At 31.9% G+C, this 15,404-nt stretch overlaps 1 protein-coding gene across 1 annotated transcript; it reads left to right on the top strand.

Annotated features, from left to right (window-relative positions):
* The first annotated feature begins 8,516 nt into the window (after window positions 1-8,516).
* LOC126670406 (multiple organellar RNA editing factor 8, chloroplastic/mitochondrial-like) lies at window positions 8,517-11,357 on the top strand. The gene is made up of 4 exons (XM_050364119.2): window positions 8,517-8,954; window positions 9,559-9,656; window positions 9,750-9,815; window positions 10,344-11,357. Exons 1-4 carry the CDS (start codon window positions 8,575-8,577, stop codon window positions 11,180-11,182), a joined length of 1,383 nt encoding a protein of 460 aa, XP_050220076.1. The 5' UTR covers window positions 8,517-8,574; the 3' UTR covers window positions 11,183-11,357.
* The last annotated feature ends 4,047 nt before the right edge of the window (window positions 11,358-15,404 follow it).

The following is a 15,404-nucleotide window of genomic DNA, read 5'->3' as shown; positions in this document are numbered from 1 at the left end:
CATTTTGTAGGGTATGTTAAACCTTTTTTATGTGTGTTCGATGTCGTATCTTCTATGTTTTGTGTCCTTTCTAAGGAATACCGTAGATTGTACACCTAGGTCCTCGATCTTCATAGTGCATCATCTACTCGATAGCAATCAGTCTCTTATATTATAATGGCTTGCCTTATCGGCCGAACGATAGCTACTATAACCCATTTAATGGCGCAAAACAATATCAACACACAAGCACACAAAACACACAAATCATACCTATGAGCACATCACTCTCCTGAGTGATCGCGCTGCAAACACAACATATCTTATCGATCATATAGCATCCAATCAAATCATAATCATCATCCTAATTAACAATGATAACTTCATATATTATGAGTCTCGAGAGTATACCACTTTTCGCAGACTACAGATACTCGAAAGCGTATTACTTACTCAAGTAAACACAGAATATAGATTGTGCTCATGCACACATCTAACTCAAATCCTAATAGCACATATAGGAGAGGACGTCTTTGAAAAACGTTTGAAAAATTGATGAACATGATGATAACATTTAAAAGACATGACTGGAAATCCCTATTATCCGCAGTAGTTCCTAGGTATTGATAGACACTTTCCTATACTCCTATCATAAAGAACAATGGCCTAGGAACACTAAACCATTGCTCTGATACCAACTTTATCACGATCCAAATTCATAAGCCTCGATCAGCGCTAGGAAATGGGAGTGGTATCTCCAACACCTGTAGCAAGCCTGAAAATATAGTAAATTTTTCGCTTTTCAAAAAAATCATTTATTTATAATCGTATTAATAAAATATGTATCACCCCGTTTACAAAAGTATCAGAGTTAAAACGCTTTGACGTAAATACATGTTCAAATAAACTCTAGTCTACTGTGAACTGTTAGAATAAAAGTCTTCTTTTATATCTCATATAAATTGCCTCCAAGGAGTTAAAACTACGGAAGCTTCCTTCTTCGACTCATAATTTATTAAACCTGAAAAGTTGGATGGACAACAGGGTCAGTATAAAACCGATTGAGTTCACGATATTACAAGTACTATTACATAAAGGGTCAAAATATTTTAAAACCGCTTTATGTAAAATAGCGTTTCTTTTCAAATCATACTTTATATCTCTTTATTGTATGAATTTACTATATCGTATATTTTTAAAACGATATATGACGTATAGCGTGAAACATACATATATACTGTATAATTTCACTTCAAACTTATAATATTTTAGCTTCACCCGACTGACATCGATGGCAAAGCCCACTGATGTAACCGAAACACCTGACATCGATAGCGAAGCCAACTGATGTAACTAAACGCCTGACATCGATAGCGAAACCAACTAATGGCATCGATAGTAAAGCCAACCGATGAGTTCTAATCACCTGACATCAATAGCCAAGGCAACCGATGTAATCTATTCGAATCATATGAACCTCTCTCACTTTATCAAATAATTTGACTTTACGATTTGGGTGAGTTTTAGTTCAAATTATATTTTAAACCAAATTGACGTAGTATTATGGTCAATAAGGTCGTGCTTTATTATTGGGTCCAGTCTTGATATAATTCACTGAGTTAACTGGTGAGATATAGGTCCCGAGATAATTCCACTAAGTTAACCTCATATCTTAAATTGATGCAGGTCTCGAGGTAATTCCTCCGAGTTAACTGCATCAATACGATTATTATTGGGTAATACCTTAGAACAATTTATTTGTTACTTTATAAATTGCTTTCATCATTATGTATAGTTATTTTGATCCATACTTGGACCATATAAACCACATTACATCCTACAACATACATCTATAGAGCATGCACACATAGAGTATTTATTATAATTAATAGTACATATAGGAATGCACTATATTTCTTTCGTGTATTGTTCGCTATTCGATTTCATATCATATTTACTTTACCCTTCCCCGTACTCTAATTATTTGAATCGTTTATAATATTTTTAATGTTATTTGAACGTAACATACCAAACATAAATCAAATATACTTTTTTAAAATATATAATCAACTAACGTTTGCAATCATATGTGTCAAACGTAAATAATAACGTACTTATCAAAACATATAGCATATAACTTTTAATTCATATAACCTTTAGTATATAAAATATACTTGGCTTAAATATCGACGAGTAATAAACTGTACCCACCACTTGAAATCCAAAATACTTCAATATTAGTAAAGCGATGTCACGCTCCTTAAGTTTTGATCTGCGTCAGTAGTTGTCTCATTGGTCTACGCAAATACGATAATATCACGAATTATTAAGAATTCTACTTAACTAACTTGTTGAAAACTTTTTTTTTAGCCAACTTCGGCTATCAAAAATATTTATCTAAAACAGTCCGACTATTAAATAAAATTAATATCCTTAAAGTTTGGAATGTTGCCTAACACTTTTGTTTAGACCTCAGACTGAAAATAGCACCCGAAGGTGTCAACAATTAGCCCGGAAGTCGTTTCCTTGGACTGATTCAAGGACTGCAGAACAACCTGTGAAATATAATTTTCTGCTCAAAACGAACGTCTTAGAGACTGAATTAGGAAAAACTTAAACTTAGACAGTTGTAAATAACATCCGCAATTTTCTGTACCAACAAACATAACTCAATTTGGAGTTACGAAACTCAAGATATTAATCTCGGACCGAGGCTGTTTTTTATAACAATTGCTTACAAAAAGGTCAAACTATTGTTTATAAACTCGGATTGAAACCATTTATACGTTTAATTCATAAACATAAAACCAAATATTATAATCCTATGTTAATAACTTAGGCCGACAAATTTTATTCCTCAACATTAACATTTTATCATTTCCTTAACCATATTCAACATGTATTCGATGCTTGTTTAATCTCATTTTTAACTACGGAATACTTTGTCGGAGTAGAGCGTTTTAAACCCGATATGCGCGGGAAGGGGTGGCTGAGCCCCTATCCTCTTCATTGTACCCTTCACAAACCCATTCCAACATACAAACCAACTCTCATAACTCTCCATCACTCTTAGCTTAAAACTCATTTATCATGGCAAAAATATGACGTTAAACATCAAAAACTCAACCTCTAATCATGATCAATACAAACAGCCCATCATTCTCCAAACCCTAACTAAAAATTGAGCTTCTTACCTTAAATTACAGCCCTTAGGTGATAGAGATTTATTTCCTCAATCCAACGCAACAAAACTCGCTCAAACCGTCATCTATACATCAAATAATCATGATTTAAGCATCAATCATAAACTATCAACACAAACAACCCAAAAACCGTAAAACACTAACTGGAAATTGCCATCCTTACCTTAAATTTAAGCCTTGATCAGTAGCAAATCTTTTCCTCGTTCCAACGCCGCAAAAATCAAGCGAATCAGATAAAAAACGAAGAAACGGCAAGGGTTTGAAATTTATGGAAATTTAGAGAAGGTGGTGTTCTTCCCTAATTTGGTTTGCTGAAAATTATGTTCATATGAACAAATACTCATATGCTAGTGGGTTTGTGTAGGTTGAAAAAAGTGTTATTTTGGTCCTTTAAGTTGCCGACTTAAACTGTTTCATTTTTTAGCTTTTCTTTCGCTCAATTTAGTCCTCTTATCGCTTTATCGTTTGAACCCGATAAATTTCATATTATCTATATCCTAATAAATAATACTATTTTGATACCTTATTATTTTATTTTCTGATAATTTATTTTAATAAATTTTGGTTAAATTGCTTAAATCTCGATCCGAGTCATATCGCTCATTTTTCTTATTTCTCCGTCTATTTCTTCACTTAACAAATATCGATATCCAATTAATCGCTACTACCTTTATGAATAAAATAATGATTCCGATCAATAATTCTTAAATTATATTTTCCGAGAATTAAAATAATATTTTACAATTCGGGACTTAAACTTTTCGTTATTGCATTTTTCCTTATGATTTTATTTAGTCCCGTCTCCACTTCTTTCTATTAAATTCTAATATCCAATTTTATTATTAGAATTCCAAAATCGACCTACTCAGGCATCCTTTCGTTTAATTTCTCTGAGAATCTTTTATTCCTATCACTTTAATTATTCAAAACGAGGCTTGTTGTTTACCTTAGCAACGTCAAACTTACGGGGTATTACAAGATGTCTAATTTTTTTTTTTTAATATTTTATGCTTTTAACTTAATGTTTGATTTTCTCAAAAAATAAATAAATTAATGTTTGATTTTTGAATTCATTTTTAATTTTCTTACACAACCTTTTGGTATAACTTTTGAAGATGAAGAGAAACATATATTCTAAACACAAATACTGAAAATCACTGTTTTAAAACTTGCCGGTTCAACCGGTTCAACCAAGAACTGGCAATTTGTTCAGTTCAATTAACCTATATGAACGGGAAATTTTGTCCAATCGGAATAGACTGTTAAAACCGGATTGAATCGGCAATTAAAAATCCAGATTAAACCGGAAATTAAAAATACGGATTGGACCGGTTTAACCGGCCGGTTCTATTAATAACTCTGAATTTCAAACAAATGATCCGTATTGATGCCATTTTTTTTTAATTCATCGGATCTCATTAAATTGAATATGAAACATTTACATTTGTAAGAAATTCGGGATAATTTGAAAACTAAATTCGATGACCTGATATGGAACAGACAATATGCTGCCTGATTCGCAGACCTTACTTACGAAAATAAAAAAAATACTAATTTTTTCGCGAATTAAGTGCAATCTTCAATCACTCTTCATTTAAACTTTCTCAAATACCCGCAAATTTACAGCATCCGATTCAATCAACACTTGATATATTATGTATGCTCTCTAAAATATGTTGAAAGATTTGCTATAATTTGATCACCTTCTACGCAAGCATAAAGCAACCATTATTTCAAAAATGGATATAAAAGACATTAACTTTTGCTAAAATCAAGCAATTATAATGTTGCTATATATGAAAGATTGTGACCTTCCAAAACAAGATATTAATCAATGGTTACTTCCAAAATGAGTATAGAAAGAAGAAAAATTTCAGCTAAAATCCATATGTATATAGTATCAAATTAGAAAAAATAAAAGAATAAAGGATCACTTTCACCTCCAAACTTGCGTCAAAGTATCAAAAAAGTTCAAAGCTGGAAAACCGGATCACTTATACCCTGAACTTGTGTAAACCGGCTCAAAAAGACCCCTTTGCTGACGTGGCACCTTAATCGGAGAGTGAGATTTAAATTAATCATTTCTTACACTAATTAATTATAATCAACACTAATTAATCAAATTTTACCACTAATTAATTATAATATACCATTAAATAAATGAGGGACTTTTTTGACTTTTATCCAAAAAATATTTTTAATTTTTTTTTGGGAGCTGCTGCTCCTCGTTTTTCCGAGGAGCAGCAGCTCCTCAATTTTCTGATGAGGAGCAGAGCCTCCTCATGAAAGAGGAGGCGCTGCTCCTCATCTGAGGAGCAGAAGCTCCTCGGTCTGCTCCTCAGTTGAGGAGCAAGCTCTCCTCGCCGGAAAACATTTTTTTTTAATATAAAATTAAATAAAAATATAAAATATACTATAAAGTCCTTATATTTTTAAATACTATTAATAAAATAAATAAAGTTTTAAATTAAATTATTAATTTGAAAGTTTAATATGTTAATTTGAAAGTTTTATATGTTAATTTTAAAGTTTTATATGTTAATTTTAAAAAATTGAAAATTTTAAGCACCATTTTAACCTTTTTTTTGGTTAAAACCACTTTGAAAAGAAAACCACTATTTAAAACCGGAGAGTGTAACTCACTCTCTGAGGTGAGAGTGGGGAGGGGTGTTTTTGAGCCGAAATACGCAAGTTCAGAGTATAAGTGATCCTATTTTCCAGTTTTGGACTTTTTTGATACTTTGACACAAGTTCAGGGGTGAAAGTAATCCTTTGTTCAAAAATAAATTAACCCATGATTTTTGCCACTTTACTTGCATCGGTTTCTATTTTTTTTTTTTTGAATGTCAAAGTGATTTCATTAACTCAAATCAAAAGCAGTTACATTTGTGAGATACTCAGGATAGTGCCAGAACCACTCCTGTTGACCAGACAAGGAACAAGCATTTTGCGCCAGAACATGCGCGGCTTGATTCGCAGATCGCCTCACGAACAAAAAAGAAACATTATCTAACTGCTTTGCTAACTCCGAACAATCTTCCAGCAACAAATCGAACTCCGCTAAGCTAGGAGTCCTGATCTCTAACACCACATCCATCGCATCTGATTCCACAATAACATTTGATCTTCCCTTTAACCAGCTAAGAACCTCACGAATGCCCATTATTTCAGCTAGCCGAGGCGAGTAAACCCCATCAAAAAACAAAATAAAACATTACACTAGGGGTTTTCTCCTAAATAATTCCCCTAATAAAACATATTATCGAAACCGTTCCTCCCACATGAATCCATGAATCCGCAAGTCATATTTGCGGATTCATGCATGAATTTGCAAGTCATACTTGCGGATTCATGCATGAATTTGCAAGTCATACTTGCGGATTCATGCTGAAAGCCCTTAATCATCCGATTAAGGGCTAATCACCCTTAATCGGATGATTAAGGGCTAACACCAATCATTGGGAGACAGTTTTGTCTCCCAATGATTGGTGTATCATTGGGATTAATGATTGGGCATTTAATGTCCAATCATTAATCTGAATATATTAAAAAAAAATTAATTTAAATATAAATTCATTTTAACATATACCTATTAATTGAACATTAATAAAAATATTAAAAATTACTTACAAAATACATGACTATTGTTTACATGACTTGACATACAAAATACAACAATACTAATTTTGAAATCGTGCCGGTCTCCACAAATTATGATAGCAATTTCAAATGTATAGCATTTTTAACGACATTTTACTAATAATAAAAAATTATACTAACAATTATAAATTTATACTCCCTCCGTCCCACTTTAGAAGTCCCATTTGACTTTACACACAGATTAAGAAAACATTAATTATTCTTGTCTTTTCATGTTTTTTCATGTTTTGCCCCTATTAATGATAGTGGAATTTTCCATAAAACTCTTTTAAGGTAACTAAAATAAGGGTAAAATGGGGTATTCAATGGAAAAGTATTCTAAAAATAGTAATGGGACTTTTTAAATGGGACATCCCAAAATAGAATATGGGACTTCTTAAACGGGACGGAGGGAGTAATATTTTTCTATATTAGACTAACCCCTAACATTTTATTAAAATTTAAATTATAGCATTATTCTAAATTATAATAAATTTGTACATTTTTAATATTCCGACAATAAAATACTAAATACCATTTTTATCGACATTTTACTAATAATAAAAAATTATAGCAATTATGAATTTATAATATTTTCCTATATTAGATTAACCCCTAACATTTTATTAAAATACAACTAATTTATATAATTATACTAAAATCTTTAAATTATAGCATTATTCTAAATTATAATAAATTTTTACATTTTTAATATTCCGACAATAACATACTAAAAATTAGATATTAATATTTGGTTTAAATAAAAAAAATAAAAAAAGGGTTTATTTTTTAATATGGGGAATTGAGGGTTTTTTTTATTGATTCCCACATGGAAATCAATTACTCGCCTTAATTACAATTAAGGGGAGTCCACAAGTATCAATTATGGATTGAACCATGAATCCGCAATTGATACTTGCGGATTGGGGCGGGAGGACCGATTTCGGTAATAAGTTTTATTAGGGGAATTATTTAGGAAAAAACCCATTACACTAGTCACTAGCTTATTGTTTCTTTTTTTTTATCTTCTAAATTCCTTTTGCAATTTTAATTAATGAGAGACAAACAAATATATAATATTAATATTAGTATAATAAATAATTAATATATTTACATAATACTAATGAATATATTAAATATAATATAATATAATAATTGATTAATGTATGCATATGCAAAGCTATTGCTGCATTTTGATAGAGAGTATTAATCCACATAGTTTTAATCGTCATTAATTTTTTTTTAAACCGGTTCGAATGGTGGTTAAAACGGTCAAATCAGAAACCGTGGGCCATTATCGGGTCGAATTTTAAAGCACTATCTGAAATAAAAAAGAATCTACCTTTAATAAAAAGAATTTTAGTTTTTATACCTTCACCATCTATTTTTTTTTCACCTGTCCAAAAAAATGCCTTTGTCCCTTATCGGGTCTATTTTTTCATATTTCTGCTCTAATTAAAAGAAAATAAATGATAAAATTAGAGTATTTATCTCACTCTTACGCGGTGTTTGTACCATGTCATTTTATAATAATCGAATGATATTTACGATTAAATATCTTAAATTATTGTTTTTTTATCATTAAAAATTCTAACATGTCAAATGCTTCATCGTTTTGTTGCACGAATAATACGGTACAAACTGTTTTGTTATATAATTATTACCAAAAATGACATTTGTTAAAATGAAGGGGTTTATCTTAAACCCTAACTCTCCTCTAATAAACCTCTCTATTTTGCTCTCTGCACCAGTAATGGCGACACAGATCATTTCCCGCTCTTTCCTGCACAGACAAACAATCTTTTCACTTCTCAGCCGCTCCGTCACTCCACTCCCAACACCACCACTCATCTCTCGCTCTTTCACTCTCATCCGCCCACTCTCCGCCGCGGTCCACTTCCCTCTGCCGTCCTCTTCTATCGCCTCCACCCGCTCGTTATCGACCCGTGCTACCAGGTCTTCGCTTAACGATCCTTCTCCTAATTGGTCTAATAGGCCGCCCAAGGAAACAATTTTGCTCGACGGCTGTGATTTCGAGCACTGGCTTGTTGTTATGGAACCGCCTGTGGGTGATCCTACCAGAGATGAAATTATTGATAGCTATATCAAAACCCTCGCTGCTGTCGTTGGCAGGCATGGTTACTAAATTTGCAATCTTTTTGTCTTATGGATATTACCCATTTAGCTAAATTTATAAAAAATTTATTTGGTTTTGGTAATTATTACAAATGCGTTGATATTTTAATAATAATATTTCTGTTTTGCGATTATTTTCACGAGGTGTTATAATATGATTGACTTAGTTTACGGGTGACGTGGTAAAGTCGGTCAACTTCACTTTGTTGTATGCTAGGCTGGTCATGACTTTTTCTTGTCTACTGCTTCACTGGATCATCTAATTGTTGCATACCATATTCAAAATTAGTGACTATTACCCTTAGGTTACTAAATTCGGCTTCAGTTTGACATTTGGGATCAATATTAAGCTTTTTGTTCTCATTTTTTCTTTAATCAATTCCCCGTATCAATCGAGCCGGAAGGGCACATTCTGTTTAGTTACGAGACCTATGATCTTATTTGCATAATTGCATTTCTAGTTTGGTCATTCTAGTTGTACCCTTCATGTCATGTCTTTGTTTTATCAGTGCATGGTTGATAGCAGTTTGTTCCATTAGAAGGATTTTTTTTACTCCAGGTGTTATGATTCTTATACATTATTTTGCTGTCCTAATGACAGTGAGGAGGAAGCGAGGATGAAAATCTACTCAGTTTCACATAGATGCTACTTTGCATTTGGAGCTCTCGTGTCCGAAGAGCTCTCTTACAAAATAAAAGGTATGTCTAGCTTCAAATGCATAAGTGTGTGGTATCACGGTTTGTAATGTCAGTCTGGTGTTTGACGGTTTTGTTTTGTTTGGTTTCCCCCAGAATTGCCTAGGGTTCGTTGGGTCCTTCCTGATTCATACTTGGATGTTAAGAACAAAAATTATGGAGGTGAGATTTTCTGGTTTTTTGATATATTTAACATAGCTATTCTGCTGAATATATGGGAGTCCTAATATGTCCTGCACTTGGAAAAATAAAAAGAACAGATTAATATGTCATTTAGCTTTTCTTTGTTTGTAAGAATTTTTCATTTTTTTCGGGCCCTATTATAACAACACTCTTAATAATCACTGCACTTAGATATATTTTGTTATTTGGTTTACTGAACTATGGATTTTTTTTAAGAAGGCTTTATGAGGCATTTAATGAAGGTATATCATGCGATGAACAATATCATTTATCCTTTATATGAATCCGTGACTCTCATGTAGGTCATAATTGTATGATGTTAAGGTGTCTAGTTCCCCAATTTGCAATGAGGCTTGCAGAACAACTTGCATTTTGACCGTCTATACAATTTAAACATAGTGCTCCTTTTTTTATTAGTGCTTATGCGCTTATGTACAGTTATGGTTTACTACTAGCTACAAGCTCTGCGTCATTCGTGATATGAGCTTTATATTGCATCTTCTGTAGGGGAACCTTTCATTGATGGGAAAGCTGTTCCATATGATCCCAAGTACCATGAGGAATGGATAAGAAACAATGCAAGGGCAAATGAGAGAAACAAGCGTCCTCGTAACCCTGATAGGCGTACTACTACTACCTATGATAGGAGGAGGGAAGGCATGCAGAACCGCGATTTCCAGAATACCACTCCACCAATGGGTAACCAAAGCTTCCAGAATTCTCAATCCAACATGGGTATGCCCAATCAGGGCATGCAGAATACTCCATCTAACATGGCTGGAATGCCACAGAGCAACATGGGTCGACCAGGTGGGCCACCTCCGCCGCCTCCTAACAACTATATGGGTGGACCCTCACCCCCACCACCGAACAACTTTAGGGGTGAGCAGCCACCCCCATTGCCGAACAACTATATGGGTGGACCACCACCCCCACCGCCGAACAACTTTATGGGTGGACCACCACACTCACCGCCGAACAACTTTATGGGTGGACCCCCACCACCGAACAAATTTATGGATGGACCCCCACCCCAACTGCCGAACAATTATTTGGGTCGTCCACAGAATATGGGAGGAATGCCGCAAAATAACATGGGAAGCATGCCTCCCAACAACATGGGAGGAATGCCTCAAAACAACATGGGAAGCATGCCTCCCAACAACGCCGGAGGATTTCAACCAAATGCAGGATGGTCCAATAACATGGGAGGGAATATGCAGCAGAACTATCAGAATGTACCGAGTAATGAAGGCATATCTCCACAAGGTGCTCCATCAAACTACCCCAACTACAATTCAAACAGGGATGAGGATGCACCTGTCAGAAAATTCTATTCAGCATGATTTTAGAAGCAACTAAGCATGCACTGTATATATACAAGGAGGATTCATCTTGAGTTTTCATTAAAGGGTAATGTTCATTTTTCTTATGATATGGTTTTGGAAGGTATTAGATGTTTGCTTCTGATTGTGTGCACAATTTCAAGCATAGAATCTAATCTGTAGTGTCCTTTGGCAACCTGCCTACTTAATTATGTTAGAAGATAAAGTAATTTATGCGATAGAATTGGTTAGTATCGCCCTATCTTTATATTTGCTAGAAGCAAATGAATGCATTTTATCCATCAAAATTTGAAGGGGCAAATGGTAGTAGATTTGTTAAATTGGCTTAAAATCCTGGATATGCTACGGAAGCATCACTCCAAAGTTTAAAGGTGATTAATGCAACCAATTGTTGTACCCCTACATGGCTAGGAGTATTATTTTTCACTAGCAACTAAGGTAGATATTTTAGAAAAATTATCTATTGATTGCTGTTTATTGTACTGATCAAAACTTATGGATTATCTATTCATTAAGTTTTTTTTTAAAAAAATTATGAAAAAGACAGTAATCTATATATCTATATCTATATTTATATATACTGTAATCTTGAATTCCAAATTAAAATTAAGCATATTTTGACATTTGGGTTAACTATAAATTGCCAAGTGGTAGTTTTCAATATAAATTTGATATTTAGTTTATTTATTTTTTTACTAATTAATATTAATATTTTATAAATTATGAAATATGGAAGGTTAAAACTTATAGAATTTTAAAAGTCTAACAGTTATAAATTAAAAAACTGTAATCTTGAGCTCTAAATTAAGATTAAGCATATGTGGACACTTAGATTAACTAAATTATCAGGTGACGATTTTCAATATAAATTTAATTTATTAGTTTTTAATATTGTTCTTATTAATTAATATTAATATTTAAAAGTTATAGAAATTTGAAAAGTTAAAACTTATAGAATTTTAAAAGTGTAACTAGAGGTGACCACGGTTCATAACCCGGCGGTTTCAGTTCGGAACCGCCGGGTCGCGATTCAAAAAAAAAAAGTGAAACCGACCTGGAATCGTCTAAGAGACAGTTCCATGACGGTTCGGAACCGGACGGTTCCTTTAGGACGGTTTAGATAGAATAAAAATTTAATTACTAAAAAAAGTAATTTAACAATAAAATAACTCATGGAGATAGTATTACAAGAAAATAAGATTTTTTTTTTAAAATAAAATATTAACCAAAAATTTAACTAAAATAAATATAACATATATTTTATTGCAAAAATAAAGGGAAATTTACAAAAGTATATAAAAACACTGCCTAATTTACAACAATGCTAACTTATCCAATTTTTTACGCGTGTACTGAAAAATATGAAATGTTTATATTCGTACCTAACCAGTTATATATTGACAACTCACTCATAAAAAAACAGAAAAAATATAAAGACAAGCAGACGCGCGTCAGCATGTGTCAGTCTGCTGACATGCGCGCGTCAGCCTCACTCATCCCTTACATCACGCTAGTTTTGGTTTTTCCTTTAGCATGATCATTTGCCTTTCATTTCTTTATTATCTTTTTCTTTGTACAAGAGGAGAGGCAAAAGCCTAGAAAACGAAAACTAGCAATAGTTACTAACACAACGATCAAAAGAGACACCCTGGACATCCATCTTCAGCCACGAAATCAGGCTAGGGGGGAACATCATGCCAAACGATCCCAATAGAACCATCATCCATAATCGATGCTAAATGGTCTGCAGCATAATTGGCTTCTCTATACACATGAGAGATCTTAATCTCCCAGTTCCTCTTTAACAGGCCATGGATAGCATTCAACAGATTTGAGTAGCTAGCAGCTTCATTCGAACTCGAATTAATCTTTTCCACTACCAGACTATTATCCACTTCAAGTAACACTTTAGAAGCTTTGAGCTTTCAACCCAGAAGCAGCCCATGATAAACTCCCCTAAATTCAGCTCCAATAACAGAGTCATTACCAATTCCCAACGCAAAACTCCCCAACCAGCTACTCTAATTGTTCTGTTGACTTTCTTTTATTGTTCTGTTGACTTTTTAAAAAAGAAAAGTTACTCTTTTCCACTCTAAGTTTAGTTAAAATACTTTTCATATCTCTCCCATATTTTTAATTTACTTTGTTTGTTTTAATTTTTCACATATAAAATATCATTTGTTTTATCAATTATTTTATTTATTTTAACAATATTTATTCAAAAAAATTAAATTTATATTAATTGAAAACAATATCATTAAATATAATAATAATTGATGAATAAATATGATGATTATTTATATATATTTTAATTTTATAAATTATTGAAATTGTATTTTTTTAAAATAAAAAATTAAATTATATATATATATATATATATATATATATATATATATATATAACCTCTATTTGATGTGTATATATTATATTTTGTAAAATTAATAAATATAAGTTTAATAATCATTGATTTTTTATAAAATATAAAATATATATGTGACTTATCAATAATATATTATGTATTTAAAAAGATGTATCTATCCTATACAAATAATGTATCAATGATGTCTCCGTCAAAAACATTTAAAAAGTATTTCAATCACGACTCATAAATTAATATCTATTTGAAAGAGTTTTTTTGATATATATTAAAAAATATTATCTGTAACGCATTAAAAGGTATATAATATGTATTCAAAATGAATTTATAGTAAGTCTCATATTAAAAATATTATGCATAACATGATTTAAAATGTATAAATTATATATAAAAGGGTTAATTATATATAAAATCACCACCTTCACACGAATTTTCAAAAATAACACGACCTTTAAAACGTGTCAATTCAGGGCATCACCTTTCATTTCTTTTCAAAAACAACATGGGCACGTTTTTTGATAAAATTTTGCTGACTTGGACAGCCGATGAGAGTGCCACGTGTCACGCCACGTCAGCAAAAATGCCACTAAAAATGTGCCCGTGTTATTTTTGAAAAAAAATGAAAGGTGGTGCCCTGAATTGCCACGTTTTAAAAGTCGTGTTATTTTTGCAATTTCGTGTAAAGGTGGTGATTTTATATGTAATTAACCCTATATAAAATTATATACATAATATGCTCAAAAAACGTATAAATTATATATCAAGGATGTATCTAAAATTAATTATAGTTTTACACTTAACTTTAAAAAAAAAACATGTGCGAATTCAATTGTTTTATATAAAAAATTACATTTTAAAGATAATAAAATATATCTAAAAAGACATATCATGCACATTATTTTTATTTATCTAAAAAGGTATTTATATCTCAAGTCAGAGTATATGTATCATATGCTCAGAAAACGTATCAATTATATATCAAAGACATATCTAACATGTATTGTAGTTTGACACTTTTTTTTAAATAAAAATGTACAAATTTGATTATTTTATTTGAAAAAATAACATTTCAAAGATAATAAAAATAACTAAAATACATCTCATGCACATTATTAATATGTATCCAAAAGATCAATGAGCTGTAGCTCAAATGGTATAAGCGCTAAGCAGCAAACTGCTAGGTCGTGGGTTCGATTCCTCCCACAAGCGCTCCCCCTTCCCAAATTATCAAAAAAAAAAAATATGTATCCAAAAGGTATTTATATCTCAAGTTATAATATATGTATCATATGGTCAAAACGCGTATCAATTATATATCAAAGACGTATCTAATATGTATTGTAGTTTGACAATTATTTATTTAAAATATAAAAATTTGCAAAAATTTCATTTGAATGTGGCTAAATTTTTTTAATAACATATATAAAAGGGTTAATTACATATAAAATCACCATCTTTACACGAATTTTCAAAATAACACGACCTTTAAAACGTGTCAATTCAGGGCATCACCTTTCATTTCTTTTCAAAAACAACATGGGTACGTTTTTTGATAAAATTTTGCTAACTTGGACAGCCGATGAGAGTGCCACGTGTCACGCCACATCAGCAAAAATGCCACTAAAAATGTGCCCGTGTTATTTTTGAAAAGAAATGAAAGGTGGTGCCCTGAATTGCCACGTTTTAAAGGTCGTGTTATTTTTGCAATTTCGTGTAAAGGTGGTGATTTTATATGTAATTAATCCTATATAAAATTAAAATATATGTAGCATATGCTTAGAAAACGTATGCATTAAATATCAATAATGTAACTAATTTGTATCATAACTTCATACTTGTACTTTT

Source organism: Mercurialis annua, linkage group LG2 (assembly GCF_937616625.2).
Source record: "Mercurialis annua linkage group LG2, ddMerAnnu1.2, whole genome shotgun sequence".
Taxonomy (NCBI): Eukaryota; Viridiplantae; Streptophyta; class Magnoliopsida; order Malpighiales; family Euphorbiaceae; genus Mercurialis; species Mercurialis annua.
Note: the sequence above shows the minus strand (reverse complement) of the source record. Positions and strands in the feature narration are given on the sequence as shown.

Bases quoted from the DNA above. Each gene is read 5' to 3' on its own strand.
- LOC126670406 (XM_050364119.2), top strand. From the start codon at position 8,575: ATGGCGACACAGATCATTTCCCGCTCTTTCCTGCACAGACAAACAATC. The intron at 9,657-9,749 runs GTATGTCTAGCT...GGTTTCCCCCAG, and splicing joins GCTCTCTTACAAAATAAAAG to AATTGCCTAGGGTTCGTTGG. The intron at 9,816-10,343 runs GTGAGATTTTCT...CATCTTCTGTAG, and splicing joins TAAGAACAAAAATTATGGAG to GGGAACCTTTCATTGATGGG.